General features: G+C 38.8%; 2 protein-coding genes across 5 annotated transcripts in view; one reads left to right on the top strand and one right to left on the bottom strand.

Moving 5' to 3' along the window:
* Positions 1-1,618, bottom strand: part of gabrd (gamma-aminobutyric acid type A receptor subunit delta) — a 23,275-nt gene extending 21,657 nt beyond the window's left edge. The window contains exon 1 of one of the 2 annotated variants that reach the window (XM_007571215.2): positions 1,198-1,618. In XM_007571215.2, the coding sequence (XP_007571277.1) occupies positions 1,198-1,265 (68 nt within the window). In that variant the 5' untranslated portion in view covers positions 1,266-1,618. The remainder of the gene's footprint in view (positions 1-1,197) is intronic. The other variant, XM_007571213.2, reaches the window with a different exon arrangement.
* Positions 1,619-5,176: 3,558 nt separating this feature from the next.
* Positions 5,177-21,082, top strand: part of cfap74 (cilia and flagella associated protein 74) — a 62,151-nt gene continuing 46,245 nt past the window's right edge. For 2 of the 3 annotated variants that reach the window (XM_016681305.1, XM_016681307.1), the window contains exons 1-14: positions 5,177-5,286; positions 5,631-5,731; positions 5,969-6,059; positions 7,821-7,997; positions 8,845-8,943; positions 9,258-9,362; positions 9,763-9,936; positions 10,113-10,223; positions 11,329-11,431; positions 11,716-11,873; positions 12,027-12,231; positions 12,853-13,023; positions 16,079-16,228; positions 16,354-16,472. In XM_016681305.1, the coding sequence (XP_016536791.1) occupies positions 5,635-5,731; positions 5,969-6,059; positions 7,821-7,997; positions 8,845-8,943; positions 9,258-9,362; positions 9,763-9,936; positions 10,113-10,223; positions 11,329-11,431; positions 11,716-11,873; positions 12,027-12,231; positions 12,853-13,023; positions 16,079-16,228; positions 16,354-16,472 (1,760 nt within the window). In that variant the 5' untranslated portion in view covers positions 5,177-5,286; positions 5,631-5,634. The other variant, XM_016681306.1, reaches the window with a different exon arrangement.

Raw genomic sequence — 21,082 nt, 5'->3', positions numbered from 1 at the left:
AGCAATATGTGTAAACGTGTGTGTGTGTGTGTGTGTGTGTGTGTGTGTGTGTGTGTGTGTGTGTGTGTGTGTGTCTTAAAGAGAGAGAGAAAAAGAGAGGGAGAAAGCTGACACATAATGAGGTGCCAAGAAAAAAAAAAGGCAACGCTGCATTGTATCAAGAGCTAAATAATAACAACAAGAGCAGTGGTGACTGGAGGCAGGAAAATCCAATTACAGCAGTGGTTACTCCCTCTGCTGGTGGAGGAGCCAGAAGGCAAAACAGCAGAGATTTGCCCCAGATCTCCCCCACAGCTAAAGCATGGAGTCACCTTTTGTCCTTTTTACACTGGAGGCACCCAGAAGCACAGCGCTGAGGGACTCCGAGGAGCCCGATTATGGCTGCTTTTATTGGATTAGGGATAATATATGGGTTGAAAAGTGGAGAATATTCCTATAAAGGTGCATTTAAAAAAAAAAGACTAAAACACCTGATTTTGCTTAGATACACAGATTAGGAGAACATCAATTTCTGAAAGTGATTTAATTTAGTGAAAACCAGCAACAGATTCAATTGTCAGCAGTTTACGCTTTACAGTTTCCACGTAAAACAATCATTTAGTCGGCTAGTCCTGCTTTTTATTTCAAAACATCACCCTTTTTTTCCCCCTAAACTCCTAAAACATGAGCGTTCAAATGTTCCCCTACTGAGGAATGCCTGGACAGGGAGGCCTCCCTTAATCCCCTTGTATCTCTGTACCATCTGACATAATGTACGTCTCCTGAACAGGCCTGGGAGCCTGGTGCTGCTATTACCTGCTGCACACAGACACCACCCACTCACCTGCTACTTACCTCCATTTAAAAAGGGAAAACATATGCATTATGTAAATATCACAATAGATTGCCGTGCCAAAGGCAAAGCGGAAAATAAACAGATATTATCATGGGAATTTTAAGTTAAGCAAAGGGTGTCTTTGTTTAGTTCCTTAAAATATCAATATATGACGCACTACAAGGGATGCTTTTAATTAAAACCATCTGGATGTAATGTGTCTATGTGCTCTATTCTGCCACAGTTTGACAAGTGGTCGTCTCTAGTTTTATTTTATATTAGTTCATACCTGATCTCGACCTGTTATTGTGGGGGGGATGCTTGAGCGCTCTCGGTTACAAACAAGAACAGAACACCTGCAAGAAAGAGAAAAACAGACTCACCTGGAGAAAATATCCCCTCCAAAGAAGAGCACAGCAAGACCGGACAGCAGGAAAGTTTGGACCTCCATTCCAAACCCCCTCAAAATGAACCCAAATCTATTTAAAAGAAAGTTTCCCTTGTCGGAAGCCGATGAGTTTTAATCGAAACGTTGTTTTTATTTCAGTGCGCTCTCCTCGTTATCCGGCGCAGCGGAGAACAAAGTAAAGTCTATAGCCGTTGATGATGATGATGATGATGGTGGTGGCGATGGTGATGGTGGTCGCGGTGGGTTGGACCCCATCCTGGAATCCCCACCTGATCTCCCCGAGTTCACCAAAGCAGAGCGCACAAGAGAAATAGCAAAGAAATCTCTCGGTCCGAGCGCACTAACGAGCCGATCCACCGCTGCTGCCGCCTGTCATCCAGAGAGCGGAGAGAGAGAGAGAGAGAGAGAGAGAGAGAGAGAGAGATGCAGTGGGAAACTCTTTAATCTGTCGATTGCTTGGGCGCTAAACATCACGGGCAATCCGTGGGCGCAAGGACGGCAGGTCACAATATGGTCCTCCATGATGAGAATTCTGCTAAATAAAGACCCTTTAAAAGCCTTAAAATAAATTAATAGTAGTAATAATAATAGCGATCAACTTTTAAATTGAGCATTTATTTTTGTACGGAAGCGAATCCAACGTCAATATTTCCGTTGTGGTTCGTGTTTTGCCAAAAGGCCCAATTAGAAGCAGTGAAATCAAAGCCTCAGTGATGCAAAGCAAAGGTTCTACAGGCAGTTGGCTCTCAGGATCACAGATAACTCCACAAGAAAAAAAAAGAGATAATTTTAATATTTTATGTCATTAAAGCTTTTGGGGGGTTGAAAGCTGCCCATGTTTAGAAAATGTTCTCACATAATGAATTCTGTGAGAATAGTCTCTAAGTATATCTCATATACTTCATCTCTCAGCATTGATGTAGAAAATGTACAGTTTCTTGCTGGACCCCTTTAAGCCAAAAAATAACTTAAAGTTACTTTTGATAAATAAGGTGAACTGCTTTCCAGACCTATCTATGCTCCACGCCACAGACAGGTCTGGAGCATGATGTACCTATCTGTGGTCGTTCCTGCATCTGTTGTGTGATTCCTGGGTGTTGTGTAATTCAGTTCTAAAGCACAGAAAACATCAGTCATGACAGAGAGTATTAAAACACTGATCAAAGACCCTAGTTTTACCAGATTTATGGTAATCTCAGAGGAAGTGATCAAAGATTAGATGTCAGTACAGTACAAAAAAAAAACACCCCAGACAGCATTAAAAGAAATCATATTAAAGGATATAGGAGGTTAGGATCAAGCACGCACTGTGTCTAAAGCTGGAGTTCTTCATGGCTCAACCTGGCAAAATCTCTCTCTTCACCCTATTTCTGTCTTCACCCAACAAAAAACAGAAAAGAAAAGCAATTTTTAATGTTAAAAGTGTGATGTGGTGTGCATTTATTGTAAAAACAAACAACAACAACAACAAACACTTGCAAACTAGCAACAATAAATGCTAGAGGGAAACATGCTCAAACAAATGATCCAGGTGGAGCACACTGGATAAATCCAATGCGCTGTATGTCTTTTGCAAGATTTTGACCATGTTGTATCTCCCTAAAGTGAGCCACAATGTAAATACACAGCTCAGCTGTTTTTAAAAGTTAGAGAAGAATAGCTTGGTGGTATTTTTTTTTCTTTAAATGATCCCTCAGTGGCAGTCATCCAGGGCAGCATTTAACAAGGGGTCATATATTCCTCACTTTAGATTGACCCCTCCACTTGCTGCTGAGAACAGGGAGGGCAGGTTGATTGCCTCGTTCCAAACTGCGCTACATTTTATCCTAATCTTTGATAATTTCAGTTCTTTTGGAACTTGGACATGGTGACAGGATTTAGCTTAAACCTTCAGAAGTTAAAATTTCCAAGAAGTAGATATCAATAACATGCCTTCTTCCTCAAAACTAATATTATACGTCATACATATGTTTTCACTATGTTCTTTATGAAGCCACGCTTTCACTGTATTGCTTTGGTTTCACATTTGCTCGCCGTCACACATCATGACTGAATAATATTTACTCAGAATACCTTGCACAAAAAGAAAAAGAGGCATTTGCTTTCTTCTGTTAAGGCCACGGGTTTGGTTGATTTAAACTCATTGTGGTGCTAAAAAAAAATAATAATAAAATCCTTATTCATTTTCAACTTCCTAGTATCGATTTTCAGATGACTACTAGGAAGTAGTACTAGTAGTAGTAGACCATAAAACATTTAAGACTGTGGCAGAGCTTAGCCTGCCTTGGACATTTTGTTCAGAAAAAAAATGGCTTCTGCCTTTCGCTCCTTCTCCTTAGTCTAGACTTTATAGTACAGGCATCACAGCAACGTCACTGTTGAGGTCACTATTATCCCATGAAGTATACTTAATTGTCCCTTTCTCCTCATTGATAACAGGATTATATTGATGCTTTTGTAAAGTACTTGCAAATATGGCTTAAGCAACTGGACACAATGTTAAAACGAATAGCCACCAGGACAACTGAACCTTATTTCCTGGTTAATCAGATTCAGTGAAGCTGATAGGAGGCGTGAACCATGAGAATTGAATGGTAAAGCTAAATCAAAAGTTCAACAAATTGAAAGTTAGAAGCTGTGTACAAATAGGAAACCAAGTAATTGTAGCTTTTTGTTTTTTTGTATCAGACCAGTTTGTCTGGTGAATAATACAGGACACGTTTTCACAGTAATATTAGAAGAGGCTGCGAGAAAAACTGTCTTGCTCCCATATTGTACACTTTAAAAATCTGGCATTTTAACATGGGTGTGCGTGCGTTTTTAATGTCCACTGCTTATATCTCAGTTTCTGTCTAAATGCCTTTTTCATTTTATTCATGAAATGTTTCCTTTTTCATGTGGTGAGAGTGGTTCTGTGGGAATGCAGAAAGCACCCGCCTCGGTTTCTGCTGTTTCTCTGTGAGAGAAAAAAGAACAAAACAAAAGCAAGACTGGTGATTTAAATCCTTTTGCACATCCACTGGGACTCCTGGATGGACAAAATTATTTTTTTTTTCTTTAGATAAAGATAGCAACCTGCACTATCAAAAAAGCAAGCGCAGAATTTATGAAGGCAAAAATACAACAATGTAGCTTGATTACAGCTTCTGAAAAAATAAAAGTCCAGTATAAATGTTTGTAGTTTCAAATTCAAAAATATTTTGTTAATTCCAGAGGAAAATTATAAATCAAACCTTTTTATTTTGTTTCATAAATTATGTACAGTATATCTTTCCTGCTATTTAAATAAAAAATGTTGTTTTGATCATGTTCTTGCAGACATGAAAAATTTCACAAGAAACACAAAGAAAATATTTATTTTTAAGACATTTTTATTTGCAGAAGAGTTCAGAAACCAATAAAGATTTTCAATCAATGTTGTCGTTTACCCTCCCTTTGCATTGCTTCAAAGTAAACCATCTGATTATTACTAATTCATTCTTTAGAACTGAACTAAATGTAATGGCTTTACAGTCGACTCCTTCTTTAGAGTTGTATTTGCAAAAAAGTTGACGGAAGAAATGGAAGAAAAATGTACAAACGTACAACATTTTTTTTGCAGTCAGTCAACCAAATTTACCTGTGAAACAATAATAAAATCTGCATTGCTAATAAAATAGTTGTCAACCACCACTGCAGGTATCTAGTGGGAACCCATCCACTCTTCTGCGTGACAAAAACACTGCAGGACAAACGGATTTATCTCTTTCTGAGTCAACTGGGATTATAATTTTGTGCGTTTACAGCAAGCATGAAAAAAAAAGCATGTTCTAACCAAAACCCTCTTTCTCGATAAGTACACTTTACACAGAAAAAACATCAGACGCCAGCAGCAACGTCCTCTCAGTGGGGGTTCAATTTCATGAGCGAAAATGACAGGTTTATTTTTTTCAGTTCAACTTCAGGGTTAAGCCCCGCCCCCTTGCGTCTCGTCTCCTTGGAAACAGTGAGAGTAAGCGAGGATAAAACTTGCTTCAGAAAAGGTTGCTTGGTGAAACAGTGAGGAAAAGCCTCACTAAGACAGGTATTTTGTTCATATTTTTGCTAGTTGTTCGTGTGATTGTTATTTTAAACGTGAAGCATCTTTAAAAAAAATAGCCATATGCTACACTACTTTTTTAGCTTCCTAGCCTTCCGAGTTAGCAGCACCTATCAGGTAAACCACTCACCGTCTGTTTAGGTATTCTTTGTTTGTGTGAACTTTGGAACTACGGTGTTTTAAAATAATAACAACAATAATAATGTGTCTTTTTTTTGTTTTGTTTTGTTTTTGTCAACACTGTCTTTAATTTAGCTTATTTTAACTGTTTATTGAAAGCCACAATGTTATCAGTTCGATAAGTTTGACTGTTTTATCCATATCCGAAGCTTAATGGACTTACTGGAGGAGTTCGAGTGCTCACCTGAAGGTGGGTCTCTGAAGTCTGGACTCTTCGATGTGCTCCTTCGCAGTTTTGATGAAACAGAGGGTAAGAAGCAGCTTCTAGCTTCAGGCTAAAGCTATATGAAAAACAGTACATACTGAAGTACTTAGGCAGAATAAAAAGACTCATTTTTTACCCCCTCCCTGTCTGAAGTTAAATCAGACCAAACTTGTATTGTTTTAGGTCAGTCAGATTTACCAAAAAATATTTCTGCTTGCTAAATGTCACAATAATGAGAGAAAGAATATGACAAAGATTTTTTTTTAATGTCTTCAAAATCAGAGAAGGAAGAGGATGAGGAGGCAGAGGATGTATATTTTCATGAAGAGCCAGGTCCTCTTCCTGACTTGGACTGGTTGCTGGAATTATCTGAGTAAGTATTTCTGTTATTCATTGATTTACTAATATTCATCCGGCTCTGTAGCTTGCCACTTCTCTCTGTTATAGTTGTCCCACCATGGAACTGTTTGACATCAGGCACATTACTATCTAGTTTATCAAGCACTGACAAATTCTGTTTTCTCCATCGTATGCTTAGGGTGCAACCAGACTCTCCAAGAATAACTGCAGTAAGTGCAGTGCCAGACAAAATTATTGGCACTGCCCGTTAAAGAGCTATAAAAAACAAACAAACCAAACCAAAAACTCCAAATCCCTCTTTTATTGCAGTAGTCTAATCTCATTGTGAAGAACAATCCAATATTTAATTTGGGTTTATTTTGTTTTTATCAAAACCACAGGTGGCTTAGTTACATTATGGGATAATGGTACCACTCCCAATATATTTGCTGTGAATATTATGTATTTATTTTTACTGTTTGATAAGCATTTCTAGGATCTCAGTTAGTGACTATTATATATTTTGTCCTTGGAAGAGAAATATAACAAGACACTGAAGGCAGTTTCCTTTATCCTGTGGCTATTAGTCTGTATAAGGTCTCATATTAATTGTGCAACCATGTGAGCAGAATGGAAAGGGAATAAAAAAGTAGCCGATGCTTACTACTAGAGATTTGATTATTAAAGGGGCAGTGTTAGTTAGAATCAACTTTCTTGAGCTTAACATCATGTTATGTGATTCTGCCACCATAAACATACCTGGAGAGTTGCCTTGATTGTTTCATGCATGTTTGGAAAGTCCTTTAATCTCCCATGGCAACCATTCAGCAGTGGAAAATGGACCAAGCGTTGCCTTTGAGGCTCAGCTCCCTCCTGGAGTTGCAGTTTCCGAGTTTCCGCCTCACAGAGCAGCTCTCCCGCCGTGGCTCCCCGCTCAGCTCCCTCAGACTAGCCAGCAGCAATCAGCAAACACCTGCGCATCTGCTGAGCTCACGACAGCTCACTATAGGAGCTACTTCTCAGTGCAACCTTGGGAAAAATGTAGTTAAAGGTTTTTTAGAGGAGCGATGTGTGATGACTTCCTGAAGGTGGAGTTTCAGGACGAAAAGGAGTTCTTAAAGAGAGAGAGGCCCAATTTCAAGGTGTTGCATTTTGAAATCAAATTTCTTTTAAGTCACATTACATATAAGTAGCATTCTTACAGCAACTCAAATTAACCGTTTCTCAATTGTGTTATGAAATGGCACCATGTGCTTGGAAAATACATAATAATGCCAACCAAGGAATGAAATCTGCAGGTCACAAAGTCTCCCTTAAAATCATTAAATGCTATCCACATGCCAAGAAAAGAAGCAATTACTAATGTAAACATGGAGTTGGAACTTTAACTGGAACTCTGTGCTAGAATTAGGCATGAAACCAAGGACGAATATGTGGAAGAGCTCCTCATGCCTGCTGTAAAGTTTTGTGGTGGATCTTTGTTGCTCCTGCCAGTCAACTGGTCTAAGGTCTCCACCCTCGTAAATGTTGTACATACGGTTAATTTAGCTAAAATGTATATTTTCATCACACTGGATGTTTCCCACACTCCACTTGATAAATCTGCTTAATTAAAGCTTGGATTATTTAACAGTTTTTATTGTGAGATTCTGTGACTGCAGCAAACCAGGCCACAGTTGTGCCAAAAGCTGTGGCCAGCACTGTAAATTCTTATATTTACATAAAGCATGTCCAGGATGTACATTAAATATGCATTCATTTTCCCCATGTGTCCTTCTTCTTCATCGTTCCCAAGTGAGAGCGACGTCGACGTCCAGGGTGATGGCGATGGCGCCGGCGACCTTGCACCTGAGGCCGACAATAGCAGGCAGAGGAGTTTTGCCGAGACAGCACGGATGTTCAAGCTGAGACGAAACCTGGACCAGCTGGACTCGTTTCATCGACAGAAGGAGCATGACGTGCAGAAAACCAGGTCTGGACCTGGCACTCATTGACCTCTAGAGCCAACTTCCCTGTTTAACCCAGATCAAATTGCACGTGCCTCTCTGGAATTGGCAAACACCTCCACGTACACATCCACGCCGGTCTTGTTGTCTCAAATGGTTTGTGTTGAGGTTTAAGGCTCTGTACAGATTGTTTCCTTTTTGTTTTGTTTTGCTTTGCTTTTCCTGTTTTCCATAATCTTCGCTCTGTTGCCCTTGTCGCATGGGGGAAATCATTTCTGTACCAATTGATTCAGCAATTTGCGGGAAATCATTCCTGCCAGAGAGCGAACATTTCTAGTAATGACCTCTCCCTTCACTTTTCTTTCCCCTGTTTTTATTTGTCTCCACGGCGAGCCATTAAGCACCTGATGAACTGTGATGCAGTCTCCATAAAAATGTCAGTCATCATCATTCAGCACAAAGCAGCAGTGGTCAGTGTGGAGCTTTAGTGCTCCCTGACTAAGCATCAGTTTAATGGAACATTAGCACAGCCGTCTTTCAAACGGTCTGCATCTGTTATGTTACAGTCTGCACCGGTTTCCTCTAATAAGAGAATGTAGTTTGGTTTTTTTTGCCCCTGAAGAAAAAGAATCATAATTTCAACATCTTACACCAATCAAAATAAATCTTTCAACTTCAAGAATATAATGACTAAATTAGTTTGTTTCTTTTAGAATTCAACCACTGCACATTTTGCCACGTTTCAAAATGAAAATAATAAAGTTCACGTATATTCAAGTTTGTGGATTTAACATGTCAAGATGTAAAAATATATATGTATAATAATAATTCACCAGTGTAGCTTTTCATTTTTCAATTTTCTTTTCTCTTTAGAGAAAAGCTGAAAATTTGCCGTCATAATATAGGAAGCTGCTTGGAGCAGAAGGACCAACTGGAGTGGGAAATAGAGCAGGAGAAGGCAAACGACAACAGGTGGATATAAAATAAGTGAAATCATCCGCAATAGGGGTGGGCATTTACTGCAGTTCATTAAGTAAGTAGTGTCCTGAAGAAACCTATTTCTAATAGAACAGTATTTGTATCTGTGAGCCTACGAATGCTGTGCCAGGCAGTCTCAGCCATACAGTTATCTAAGAAGAAGTTGTAGCATTTTTATAATTTTTTTTATCATTATCACAATAGTACCATAAGTCCATAGCACCCACCACTATTCTGTACTTTATAAGGACATACTGGTGACCCAAGCTATTTCTCTCTTTCCACTCATTCCTGTCCTTATTTAACAGTGTGGCTGTGTTTCGACTGAGCACCCAGCACAAGTTGTTGTGTCAAAACCTGCAGAATGAAAAAGAGCTGGAAGGCCAAATCCACGCCGAACTGAGGCAACATGAGTGAGTTCAACGTGAAGACGGTTTGTTTGTTCCAACATGGTTTGACAGGCACTCCGACTGCACGGAAAGGGCAGTCCTCTCATTAGCTCTGATTTGATCACTGCCTCTGCTTTGAGGAGTAAACAAAAAAGAACGAGACAGCCAATGCGAGGAATATCTTCGCAACCAAGAGAAAAACTTTATCGTCGAGAGTTTCTTATGTCATTGCTGCTGAGTTGTAGATAAAATGAAGCTGCTTTTTATTTCCAAACATTGCGAAACCATTTTTCAGTTTTAATGTTTGATAAAGCCTTTGCAGACTCCCGTCTGCAGCCCCATGTTAAGAACTAGATTAAATCCTGCATTAGCAAGATGTCAGTACATTTTGTTCTGCTTACTTCCAAATTTCTCCTCTCCTAAGAATGGAGCTGAATGAAATGGAGGTGGAACTTGGCAACGTCTCCGTGCTCCGCCAAGAGGTGGAGGAAGAAGAGCAGCTCTTCCAGGTCCTTAAAGCACAGAAGGCGGTAACAAGGTTGGAGCAGGAGAAGAAAGTCAGCCAAAACCGTCAACGCAGCATGAAGCTTTTCATGGAGTAGGGCCAACGACAGCTTGCGTCGTTCATCACACTGAAGCAGAATACACACGTTATCATTTCCTGATCTTCGTTTCTTAGTTGATCAGACCCTTTTTTTTTGTTTTTTCCAATTATATAGGAGTAAGGAAAATACATTTCCTTAATGTTTTGAAATCTTGTTTGTGTTCTGATAGTGAACAGGCAGCCAAGCTGAAGGGGGAGGAGATCGAATGTCAAAGGAAGACCGAAGAGTCTCGAGCAAACCGAAAGATAGCTGCCAAGTACTTGAGGCAGAGCAACAAAAGGTAATCCCCAATAAACCGTGAACAGAGTCACACCGCAACAAGACAGTCACTGTCTCTGCAGACTATTAGGAGAGACGGCCTGTCCTATTGATTGTTCACTGGCGCAGCGTCAGTGTATTAAATGGTAAATAGACAGGACATATGTAAGTGCTTTGATTCAGACACCAGTGTTGTACAAGAGAAAGGAACGGATCAAAATCTGGTACTAGCTCATAATATGGGCATCATGGCTTCTGTCCACTTTGAAAAATAAAACCGATCTGTCACCTGTGCGCCGTACAAGATTTTTATTGCGTATTTATTGCATATGTAATCAATGGGAAACAGGCCCTTTCTGTGTTGTCCACAGTGTAAGTACGGTAAGAAATGAGTTGAGTCATTGAGCAATGACTCAACTGGCATCTAATTTTCATGTTGCTACTCGGTACTAAAGAGTTATTTAGCTGTTTTTGAAGAGTCTCGACTACATTTAATCATCTCTAGTTTAAAATCCGAAATACTCAGACTGCTAAAATGCAAAGTGGATGATTCAGCGTTGAACAGAATTATTTACGACGCAAGTTCAGATTTATGAAAACCGTATTGTATTTATGGAATCCAAAAAAAAGGAGATTTTTCAATGTTTTCTTTTGATGTCAGACTAATCTCACTGACAGAAAATGCAAAATGTGCATGGGTCAAACCATGGACCTAATTGTGGCATGTTGACATTAGTTTGTAAGGGTGACATTGTGTTACTACTGTATGAATAGTCTTTGCTTACCTTTCCTTCTAGCTCTTCCCTGCTTTCTCTGCATCAGCTGTTTAATTAGGAATGCTCAGCAACATTTTTGACAGTTCCAGTACACTCATTATAGGGCAAGTGTGATAAAAATTACAGTATTTATTTAAAGTGTTGAAATTCACATCTTTTCTGTGTGCAAGAACCTACGTCACCAAAACACGGTCACAAGAAGTAAAAATAAAGGACGGATAGCTTTGTCAAACCACATCCCAGGTCTAAGGCTTTGTGCTGCGTGTGGAGTTTGCTCCTCCGCCGGGCAGCAAACTCACTCTTGTTTTCTCTACACCTCCATGCCGCTGTTTGTGTGCATTTTATTTCTAGGTTGCATCAGCAAGTGGCGGAGAAGGAGCAGCAGAACAGGGAGTTTATCGAAAGGAGGATACAGGCTGTTGAGTCTCTAAAGTCTAACATAGCAGCCAATCAAGTGAGCAGCAGAACAAAACTTAAGTGTTTCATTTTTTGTTTCAGATTTTTTTTTTTTTTTTTTTCCTGCAGATGCCTTATGTGGCACCGGCCTATTTATACGTTGTCATTTTAGAGTTGTTAAAAGCAACAACAAAATTGAAAAACATTTTTCAAAATGTTTTTATTATATGGTATGCATTCTGTACAAATAATGCATACTTCCTCTGATGTATGTACTTTCCAATTAAAGATGATTATGCTTCTGTCAAATATACCATTCCTAATTTAGCTCTGTCACTTTAGGAGAGTTTGCGTGTTCAGCAAAAAAGAGCCAAGAAAAAAGTCCTGAAGAAAGAACAAGACGAAAGACACCTAAAAGCTTCCCTGGAGGCTCAAGGCTTCAACGGCTTCAAACATGTGTACCTGAAGAGACAGCTAGAGGAGACAAATCGAAAACAACAGTATGTCCTCCTCTCTCCTCTTCTTTCCTCAGCTACATGTATGTCCTCCGCTCCCACTCTGTGCAGCAACGTGTGGGTGTTTTCTCTCTGTGTGCTGAGGAATGCATGACCCCATTTCAGCATAATGCAGTGTTGTTGATTTACACCTCTAAGGGAATTCGAAGAGAGCCAGAAGTCAAAGAGACTGGAGATCGTTGCAAAAATTCTTCAGGAGGAACAGCTGGTAAAGGGCAGGAGCAAGGCACCGCCTCCCAATCTCTCAGCTCATGACAAGTTCTCATCTTTGAGGCAAGGAAGAGAGGTGCTGCTGTCTTACCTGGAGCCCAAAGTCCCATCAGCCCCTACATCACCAACATCGGTGAGAAGGTCTCAGCATCTATGATGCTTTTGTGTCCCATTAAGTATTAACACACCTTGAAGTTTTTCCACAGTTTGGCATTTAATAACTACCAAAGTTCAATACGTTTTCCTGGGAGATTTACACTTTTTACCGCACAGAATGGTAAGGATTGGGAATCGTTTGATTTTGTGGAGGATCCTCTCATTCTCAGGCGAACATTTCCTTATTTGCGAAATTTTCTTCCTCTTCTTCTTTGCGGTTATGATTTCAAGAATACACACCTAATGTGTGAGAAGTTCTCATTTGTGAGCTGTGAGATATTGAACCCTGCGATGTAGTCATACAGTTTGAGCTGGAGCTAAATGCAGCTACTGAAAGTGTCATGCTGTGTAAGCTCAGCTTTAGACGTCACAAAAGACTTTATGCTGGGGTGAAGGCTTGCCTTCCAGCAGGACAGCGATTCTAAATGTGAAGCCATAGCAAATGACTGGTTTAGCACATAAAATGGGAGCGTAATAGAATAAATTAGTTGTTACGTGACAAAATGTGAAAAAGTTCAAGGGGTATTATTTAACTTTGGCACGACGGTGTTTGTACGTGAGGTCACAAATGTGTTTCATTACATTTTCCCAACTTAAGAGACAGTGCAGTACCATCCCCAGGTCTTCTTCAACCTCCTCTGACGGCGAAAACTTCAAAATGGAGATGGAGGAAATGGATGAGATTGCTCACAAACGCACCGACTACAGCACCCCCAGTGACTTCCTCGCAGAGCCTGAATTTTCCGGGCTGTGGGAACAAGAATGCAAGGTGCACTAAAACAACACAACCTTTCCGCCTAAAGCAAATTCATCTGAACTTGCTAAATATAAAGAGCCATAAATCATGTACTGTTCAGCAGCCACGTAAATATTCTGCAGGGAGCAGCAGAGGCTCCCAGTGCTTGGTGGAGAGGTGTTTGTTGAGGTGTTGGGATCAGGGTGGAATATCATATGAACCACCTCATGCTTACAGTGAGTCTTATTTCTGGCAGGTGAAGAGACATAGAATAACACGATCTGTCAGGTCAGGTAGCTCAAGCCTGTGTGAAACTCAGCTAAAGTATCCGAGATGCTTGTCCACATGGACAGACGTCTCCCAGGAGACCAAACTTAATCAGTAAATTTCAGGTGTGTTCAGATTACAAAAAAAAAATAACTCCTCTAAAGGACTCCAGTTTGATCGAAAATACATACCTGTGTAGAGTTTAGGCACTGTGTGTGCTAGAGTTTTGGCACTTTTCTGTTGACACAGTGTGTCAAAAAACAGATGGATAAATATAACATTTACCGCTGACCTCGTGTCACATCCTGCTACAGTAGGTGTCACCAAGAGCACGCTTTGTGATGATGGCACACAGTTCGACTGACACACACACTATTCGTAAGTGACAATAATATCCACCTGCCTGCTTCAGTGTTATATTTAGGAACAGCTTCTACTTCTGCTTTACTTTTGTAAATCTTTGTCTAAAATGATGACGATAACAAACACAATGGTCATTTAATTACTCAAATTATGCTAGAGCTTATTTTTAAATGTATTTTTATTATTAGAAGATCAGTGATGGAGGGAATGAAATAATGAAATAACAAGTCAGACTACAAACTGTAGAACAGTATCCAAACATAACATCACCTCTTCATGAGAAAGACTCAACATGTACAGGAGATAGGGGAAAATAAAATGCTAGCAAAAACCTAGTTATCGATGTGTCCAAAACCTTAAACTAATACGATGGTTTAATTTCAGTTTTGAGTTTTTGTTGGTGCACAATTAATATCATTTATTACTAAATCCAGTTACTCTATAATAAAGCTTAGCTAATTATCCCAAATGATATTGCTGATATTTACTTATTTGCATATTTAAGCTAAATTCCCAAAGGTGTTTCCCTTTGTTTTTTTCTTTCTTTAAGAGTTTCCATGTTTACCAGCTGGCAAAAGATCTTAAGCAAAAACTAGTCACTGGAGGAAATACTGGAGGGAATCTAAATAAATCCAGGGAATCCAGATAAATTGTTAAGAGAGAAAGAGAGAGAGAGAGGGAGAGAGAGAGGGAGAGATGTATTTCAGTTAATAAAACACATAACAGAGATAATTGTTTCTCCAATTTCAACCTCAAATGGACAATTCCAGAAGATGTAGGAAGGATTTCCACAAGGTTCTCCACACCCGCCATCAATATGCAAAGTTTGTTTGGCCCTTCTCTGACTGATTCATTTAGCAGTAAAAAAAAAAAAAAATCTTGTTTGGCAAGTTGCCGTTAAATATAAGGTTTAACTTGGAGATATGAAGGAATTTATTCTTTATTCATTGAAAACTAAAGAGGACCTCTCCATCTGGAATAATAATATGTTTTCTGTGTATTTCAACTCCGTAGAAACACACAACCAGATGTTATCCAGCACTAAGTCTGAGAAAATGTTCAATGAAAAGTGCAAATTTTGCAACTGTAAGTGCGTTTTAAACAAGCAGCGACCATGTTGGATTTGTTTGGGTTGGTGTTGGAAAGAAAAATGTAACTTTTGCACTTGAAATGTCAACTTTTCAGGAATTCCAAATTAAATTTCTAACCTCAAACTAGTACATTTTCAGATTTTCATCACAAACGGAACGAACAAGTTAACTCCATCCTTCGATCAAACATGTATTGCAGATGGATAAAATTAATATTTCTTAAGAGTCCAAATTCTGTTTCATCACTTTTTTATAAATTCTGCCAACTTGTTTTTTTTTGTTGTTTTTTTTTGTTTGTTTGTTTGTTTGTTTTGTTTGTTTGTTTGTTTGTTTGTTTGTTTTGAAAACTTGATAATAATACTTGAGGTAGTAATTAGAATAAATCTTTTTGGGAACCCTTTCTTTAGGCAACAGAAACAGTATTAACATTTTACTGAGCTCCTGGATTGGAAAAAGGAACATATTAAATATTTATGTACCAGACACAAATACCCAGCACAGCATTGGATGTACTGTAACATTTAACAATAGAAGAAAAAGATTCAGGGTTGTTATTTGTAGAAAATCCCCACTCACCTTTAAACCATCCTTTCAAACTATTAAATCAATTCAACTGTAGGTTGCAAGAGAATATCTCGTGGAACTACGCTTACAGAACTCCTTAAAGTAACCATTGCATGTATTTCCAGCAATCACTAAAAGTTTAGAAAGAACAACAAGAGTAGGAGTGTCTCTGAATTAGCTCGCTGCCACAGAGGTGAGTTGGCTCACTGTCTCATTCAGCGTCCTAAAGCAGTTGAAATGAAGGGCGACAGGCTTCGCTTCCCATTGCGTTGGTTCCTTTGAGGCTTCAGAGCGAACGCGGCGCTACAGCTCAGAGATCTGAACATGTGACAAGTCAAGTGGAAGGGATCTCTCCTGCGAACATACAGATCAGACTGATGCCCTCATTAAAGGCTACAGTCCAGCACAGCAGTAAAACACAACAAAACAACAAAGCTTAACGAGGGGAAGGAGGATGGTGATTAGATGTTCTCTTTGTAACAAAGTGTTTGCAGCAGTTAGAAAAAAACCAAATTACAAATACTAGGATACCAAGCCGCACAGTTTTAGATGTAATTTGAATTATTATATGACCTTTTTGTCATATTTGGGGAATGAGCACCATATACAGCTGCTGTTGTATTGTGAGTATTGGTTTTTTTTTAATAATACGACTGAAAGAATCAAAGACCTGAAATACGTAATCTCATTTAATGTTACACAGACTGCAAAAAAAAGAGATTATTTGTCTGTTTCTACAGTTTATGTAGACATCTGGTGTGGAGAGTGTTTTCAATAGCTTTTCTTCTGCTTCGTGGTCACAGAAGCCTGTCTTATCTTCTGCAAAGTCAGAAGTTAAGGAAGGTGAGTCTGGCACGGACAACGGGATGTTAACTGCGACTGACAAAAGGATGCATGAGAAAGAGTTGAAACGGCCTCCATTCTCCAGCAAGCCAGAAGTCGTCCTCTTTAAGGTACTACCTTCAGTAAAAGTGTCACCCCAAACAATATACACAATGCATAACAGTGGTAAATTAATCAGACAATGTGGAATTTTACTTGTTTTTTTCTGCTGACTGATGTAAGCGGTCTGTTTTAGGACTTTGAAGTTGGGAAGAGGTATAAGAAGAGAATTGTCCTGACAAACATCTCCTACACTATTAATTTTTGCAAGTTTATCAGAATCTCTGCAGCACTTAAGGACTTCATCTCTGTCAAGTAAGCAAAAGAGTAAAGAGTTTGTCTGAAACTGTAGCTTGATGTTTGCTGTTCTTAGTTGGTTTAACTAAGAAGCTTCCCTTAGCTTGAGTTCATACTCAAGTTTGGTTGAATATTCAAACATTCAACCAAAAAACATGGTCTTTTTTTGTTTGTTTTAAAAAGGCATAAAAGAGTCACTTTGAATTGAAGAAAGTTAATAAAACATCATAGTTTACCAGTGCAGATAAAACAAACTGAATCTGATGAAAAACTTACTGCTCCTCTGATATACAGTGGATGAAAGAAACACAAATCAACAGCACTGCTCACCTCCTGTAACTTTTATCATATTTAATCAACCGTGCTGCTCCATGTGTTGCGTTATTATTATTATTATTATTATTATTATTATTATTATTATTATTATTATTATTAGCTATTAAAACTCTATAGAGTTGCTAATCTTTAGAGTGTTGAATTTGCTCTAAAAATGCAGCATAATTGTGATACAGTGGCCTCCTAAATTAATATGTGGAAAAATGGGCATCATCTGTTAAAAGCCTCCAGAACACTTATTATTAGCACTCTCTCTTCCATCAGCAGATAGAAACCCTGCCACCATTTGTCATTTTTCATTTATTTTTTTTTTAAATGATGGAATATGCGTGAACGCAAAGCCTGTCCTCCCACATATGGACGGCCGGCTTGGATCACCACGCGCACAGCTCCTCTCATGAGTCTCCGATAAATGAGTCAGTCAATGTTTCTTTTATCTCCTCTCTGTGATGCCTGCCAGCAGCCCACAGGCCAAGCAGAGATGCATTGTTCTCCAGGTCACTCTCTGAGGATGGCTTTCCCATTAGGTCTTTCGTGGCTTGATGTGGAGACTTCTCTCCTCGTTCTGCCTGACTGGATGAAGAGTCTTGTAGGCTATGGGAGGGTCAGCTGGAAACTACTGACACTGTTATGGAGCGCGGGTGTGAGATCGCTTGTCTGAATATATCACCTTCTAGTTCTCCATTCCTTACTCACATGTGACAGACATGAACTTCTGGCCACATTTGGAAACTAACACACGCAAAAGATCCCAGCTTCCTGCTGGAGGGCAAAAAACTGTTTGTCAACAATGACTTGCGTTGGTTGTAGCTGTCCTGTTGTCAATATAACGCCCTAAATCTGAAATCTTTGCATGTTACATATTTTTTGTAAATAAAAATGGGACACAGTGCTTTGCTACTAATTATCAACACAACTAAATAATAAGGTCAGGAAAAAGTTTAAATAAAAATATTCAGAGGGAGAGGGAAGTAGGTAATTATGCTAGCTTGACTTTGACAACATTAACGTGCTGCAGAATTTGTTGTGTTTTAGTAAAAAAAAAAAAAAAAAGGCGACCCACACACCAACTCTAACAAATCCTCAGTAGAGCAGCTGTTTAAATTAGATGAGCTGCCACACTTTTTACATTCTTAGCATTCCTCTTTTTCCTCCGGACGTTGTTCTACTTTGTCAATAACATATTATTTCGACAATATACATTGAAGCTTGTGGGTGCAAATGTGGGAACGTGGGGGTGTGAATACTTTCTGAGGACACTTTACCATTATTTCTATCAATTAAAAAAAAACCCCATCAGATTTCTAGTATAATTATTTACTATTGAGATTGTACACTTTCCTCTTTAGGGGCCTTTTTTCTCACTGCTAAGTGGCTTAAACAGCGTTGCCGTGGCCACAAAGGCATAACTTGGCACCTGGCAAGATGGATTCTCCTGCAATAATATTCTCTGGTGAAATATAATGTTTACACATCACTTCAGGAAGCAGCATACAACCAAACCCAGTACAACATCAAAGCCAAGGAACATGATAAATAGCACAGAAGTACAATTGTTAGTTGTAAAATATGTAAAAACAGAACTGGTTAAAATTGCAGGCAAGGTAATTATGTTGTTGTACACCTGCCTTTGATTATTCATGTGTACTAGTGTGTAAAACCCCGATTAGTCACACATTCAAACCTACAATACTGAGATCAGTCGTGATGACCACAAAGAACGAGGAGTACGCCAGGCTTTTTCACATCAGCCCATGGTTTCCTCTACGCCCCCTGAATTTCTAAAAATGGCTTCCTCCCCTCCAACACCCATTTCACAGTGGGTTCCACTTCATCGTTTCTCTACTGAGACTCAAACAGGGAAAGCCTGGTTTCTGCCAGATTTGGTAAAAAGCCACAGTGTAGATGCTGCGTTTAGTGACTCTTACTAGCACGTGTCAGAAATGGGGGGCTGAGCGGAAAACATCCTTCTGGGTTATGTGTGTTCCTGAACTCAGATGTGAGATAACAAATAAGTCTGTAGAGGAAGTGCCGAAGCAAAAATCTGAGTACATAACACTTTTTGTAAAATTATTTATTTAGTCCAGGTTAAGAATACTTGAAAATTATGCAAACCTTAGTTAGCAGTTTGTTGTATATCTTGGCAATAAATACTTTCACAAGTTTAAAACATTAACCCAGATTGTTTTAATTGACTCTAAGGAACATTAAAAGATCTAAACTAAATTTCCTCAGGGACTGGTCTATGTTTCTAAAAGCATTTCACTGAAGTTATTTCAGCCAAAGTAGAAAGTTATTTCAAAGTTATTTTACCTGCTGGGTGCAGGTTGTTCAAACTTTTCCCTTAGTTACGAAATGTCTTCTTTTTTATTGAGTAAAATTGGGTTAATTTGGTTGTTTTCATGTACTTAAACCACTTTTTCCCCAAAGATTTGACGTTTATATATGTAAGCATTTCCTAGTAAAGAACTGAATAATTAATGAGGTGTTGAAATTTTCTCATTGACTGTAGATGGTGCGCTCCTGATTAATGTACAAGATTTGTATGCAAGGGCTTATTTGTGTCATTCTGAAATGTGCAAACGGACAAGATTTTTATTTTATTTTTTTGTATGCCCAAATGCTTGAAAATGAGTCACGATTAATTTTACTTACAGCAGAAAACCATTTGACGCTTGGATCTGTTTGCTGTTTCAGTACACTTGTTTACGATGGATTTTGAGTTTAAACCTTTCCTTCTGGGGTCATGTTTATTTCAACAGCAAAATCTGCCGAGCAGTTTCATTGTCATTTCTGATTAAATGAATATTGCAATATTTGGCCTAAATATCAACATGAAGGATCTCTAGAGTTGGAAGAAATAAATCTAAAAGTTACTCGTTTAGTTCTTCAGCTGTTTTTTTCCCCCCTCTAGAAAATCTCAGTTAACGTAGAATAAGAGAGTATTTTGGAAATACATCTTATTTCAGATGTTTAGACACATCAGACACAGTTTTGAAGCTTTTGTAGATTAGTTTTAGAAGTGGCTGTGAATGAGTATGAGGGTCTCTAGCTGTGACTTATGACTAGATTGCTTATTGATTTACTGTGGGTGAAGCCAGTGGGTACTGCTACAACTGTATAATTCAGCACACAGAATTGCCACTGATACTGTAAAAAGCACATTTTTCGGCCTCATGGTTTCAGTCCTCTGCAGCGGACACGCTGGCCTCATTCGCAGCAGTTTATGTAGGGCTGTAGCAGGCTTTTTCAAACACTGCCTCACTCAGCATTTAATCCCAAGTGAACTGCTCTATTTTTCTTCGCATGTCTTTTCATGCCACCTGTCTTGAAGTTAGAAAATAGCAAAAGCACTGGTGATTTTTTTTTTTACCCGCAGATGAAAAGGGAAACGCTTTTGAGGTACAATAGGACGTTTTCCACTTACCACCTAGTGACCAGGTGGGATTCTTTCATACGTTTCCATTTCACAGCAGCAAACTCTGTATCCGCGCCAAGTTCTCCAACCGAGGACTGAACCAACAACTTCAAATGGGAGGCCAAAATAAACCTACTTTACTGGTCCGTTTGCTCTCTGTACTTTTCTGTAAGTACAGAAAGATATCCAGACTGCATGTTGATTTTACAGACTGTCAAATTGGGCATGGCCGTTTATTTTACGGACATTTAACTTGAACAAACGCTTTTCAAAGTCTTAACGCCCACTAGATGTTTTCACGTTTTCTCACGTTACAATCAAAAACTTTGATGCATAAATTTTAATGTGAAGCAATGTATATAACTTATGGTTTTAAAAATGTTTCCCCATTTTCCTGCAGAGGAGGAGTAGTAGAAGGTTAGGCGAGACAGAGTGTCATTTTCATTACTGTCTTACCACAGATTCTTAATTTCATTAAAGCCTGGAAATTGACTGGACCGTTGTTACATATAAATACGCAGAATGTTGCCCTTTATTATACTTTGACTCAGGTTCCATTAACGTTTTCTGTGCTGCGAATGAAAATAAAAACAAACATCTATAATAAATTACACTTTTACAGATTTGGGAATAGTAAGTAAACCCTTTTTAATTTTGTTATTTTACATATTTGCCAGACTGTACTATGTAGGTTTCTGGGTCATTTTGACTCTATCCTTGTTTAGTAAATCACGACATAGGGGAGGTTGTGTCGGGTTTTTGCACTCTTGAAGAAACCGTTTTTGAAGCAGGTGAAAGTGAGATCCTTTAAACATTTAAACCCTCGAACTTAAAATGTTTTTACCTTGATTGTAATTCATATTTAGAATGAGAA

Source organism: Poecilia formosa, unplaced genomic scaffold (assembly GCF_000485575.1).
Source record: "Poecilia formosa unplaced genomic scaffold, Poecilia_formosa-5.1.2 Scaffold276, whole genome shotgun sequence".
In the NCBI taxonomy this organism is placed as follows: Eukaryota; Metazoa; Chordata; class Actinopteri; order Cyprinodontiformes; family Poeciliidae; genus Poecilia; species Poecilia formosa.
This window is presented reverse-complemented; position numbering and strand designations above follow the sequence as displayed.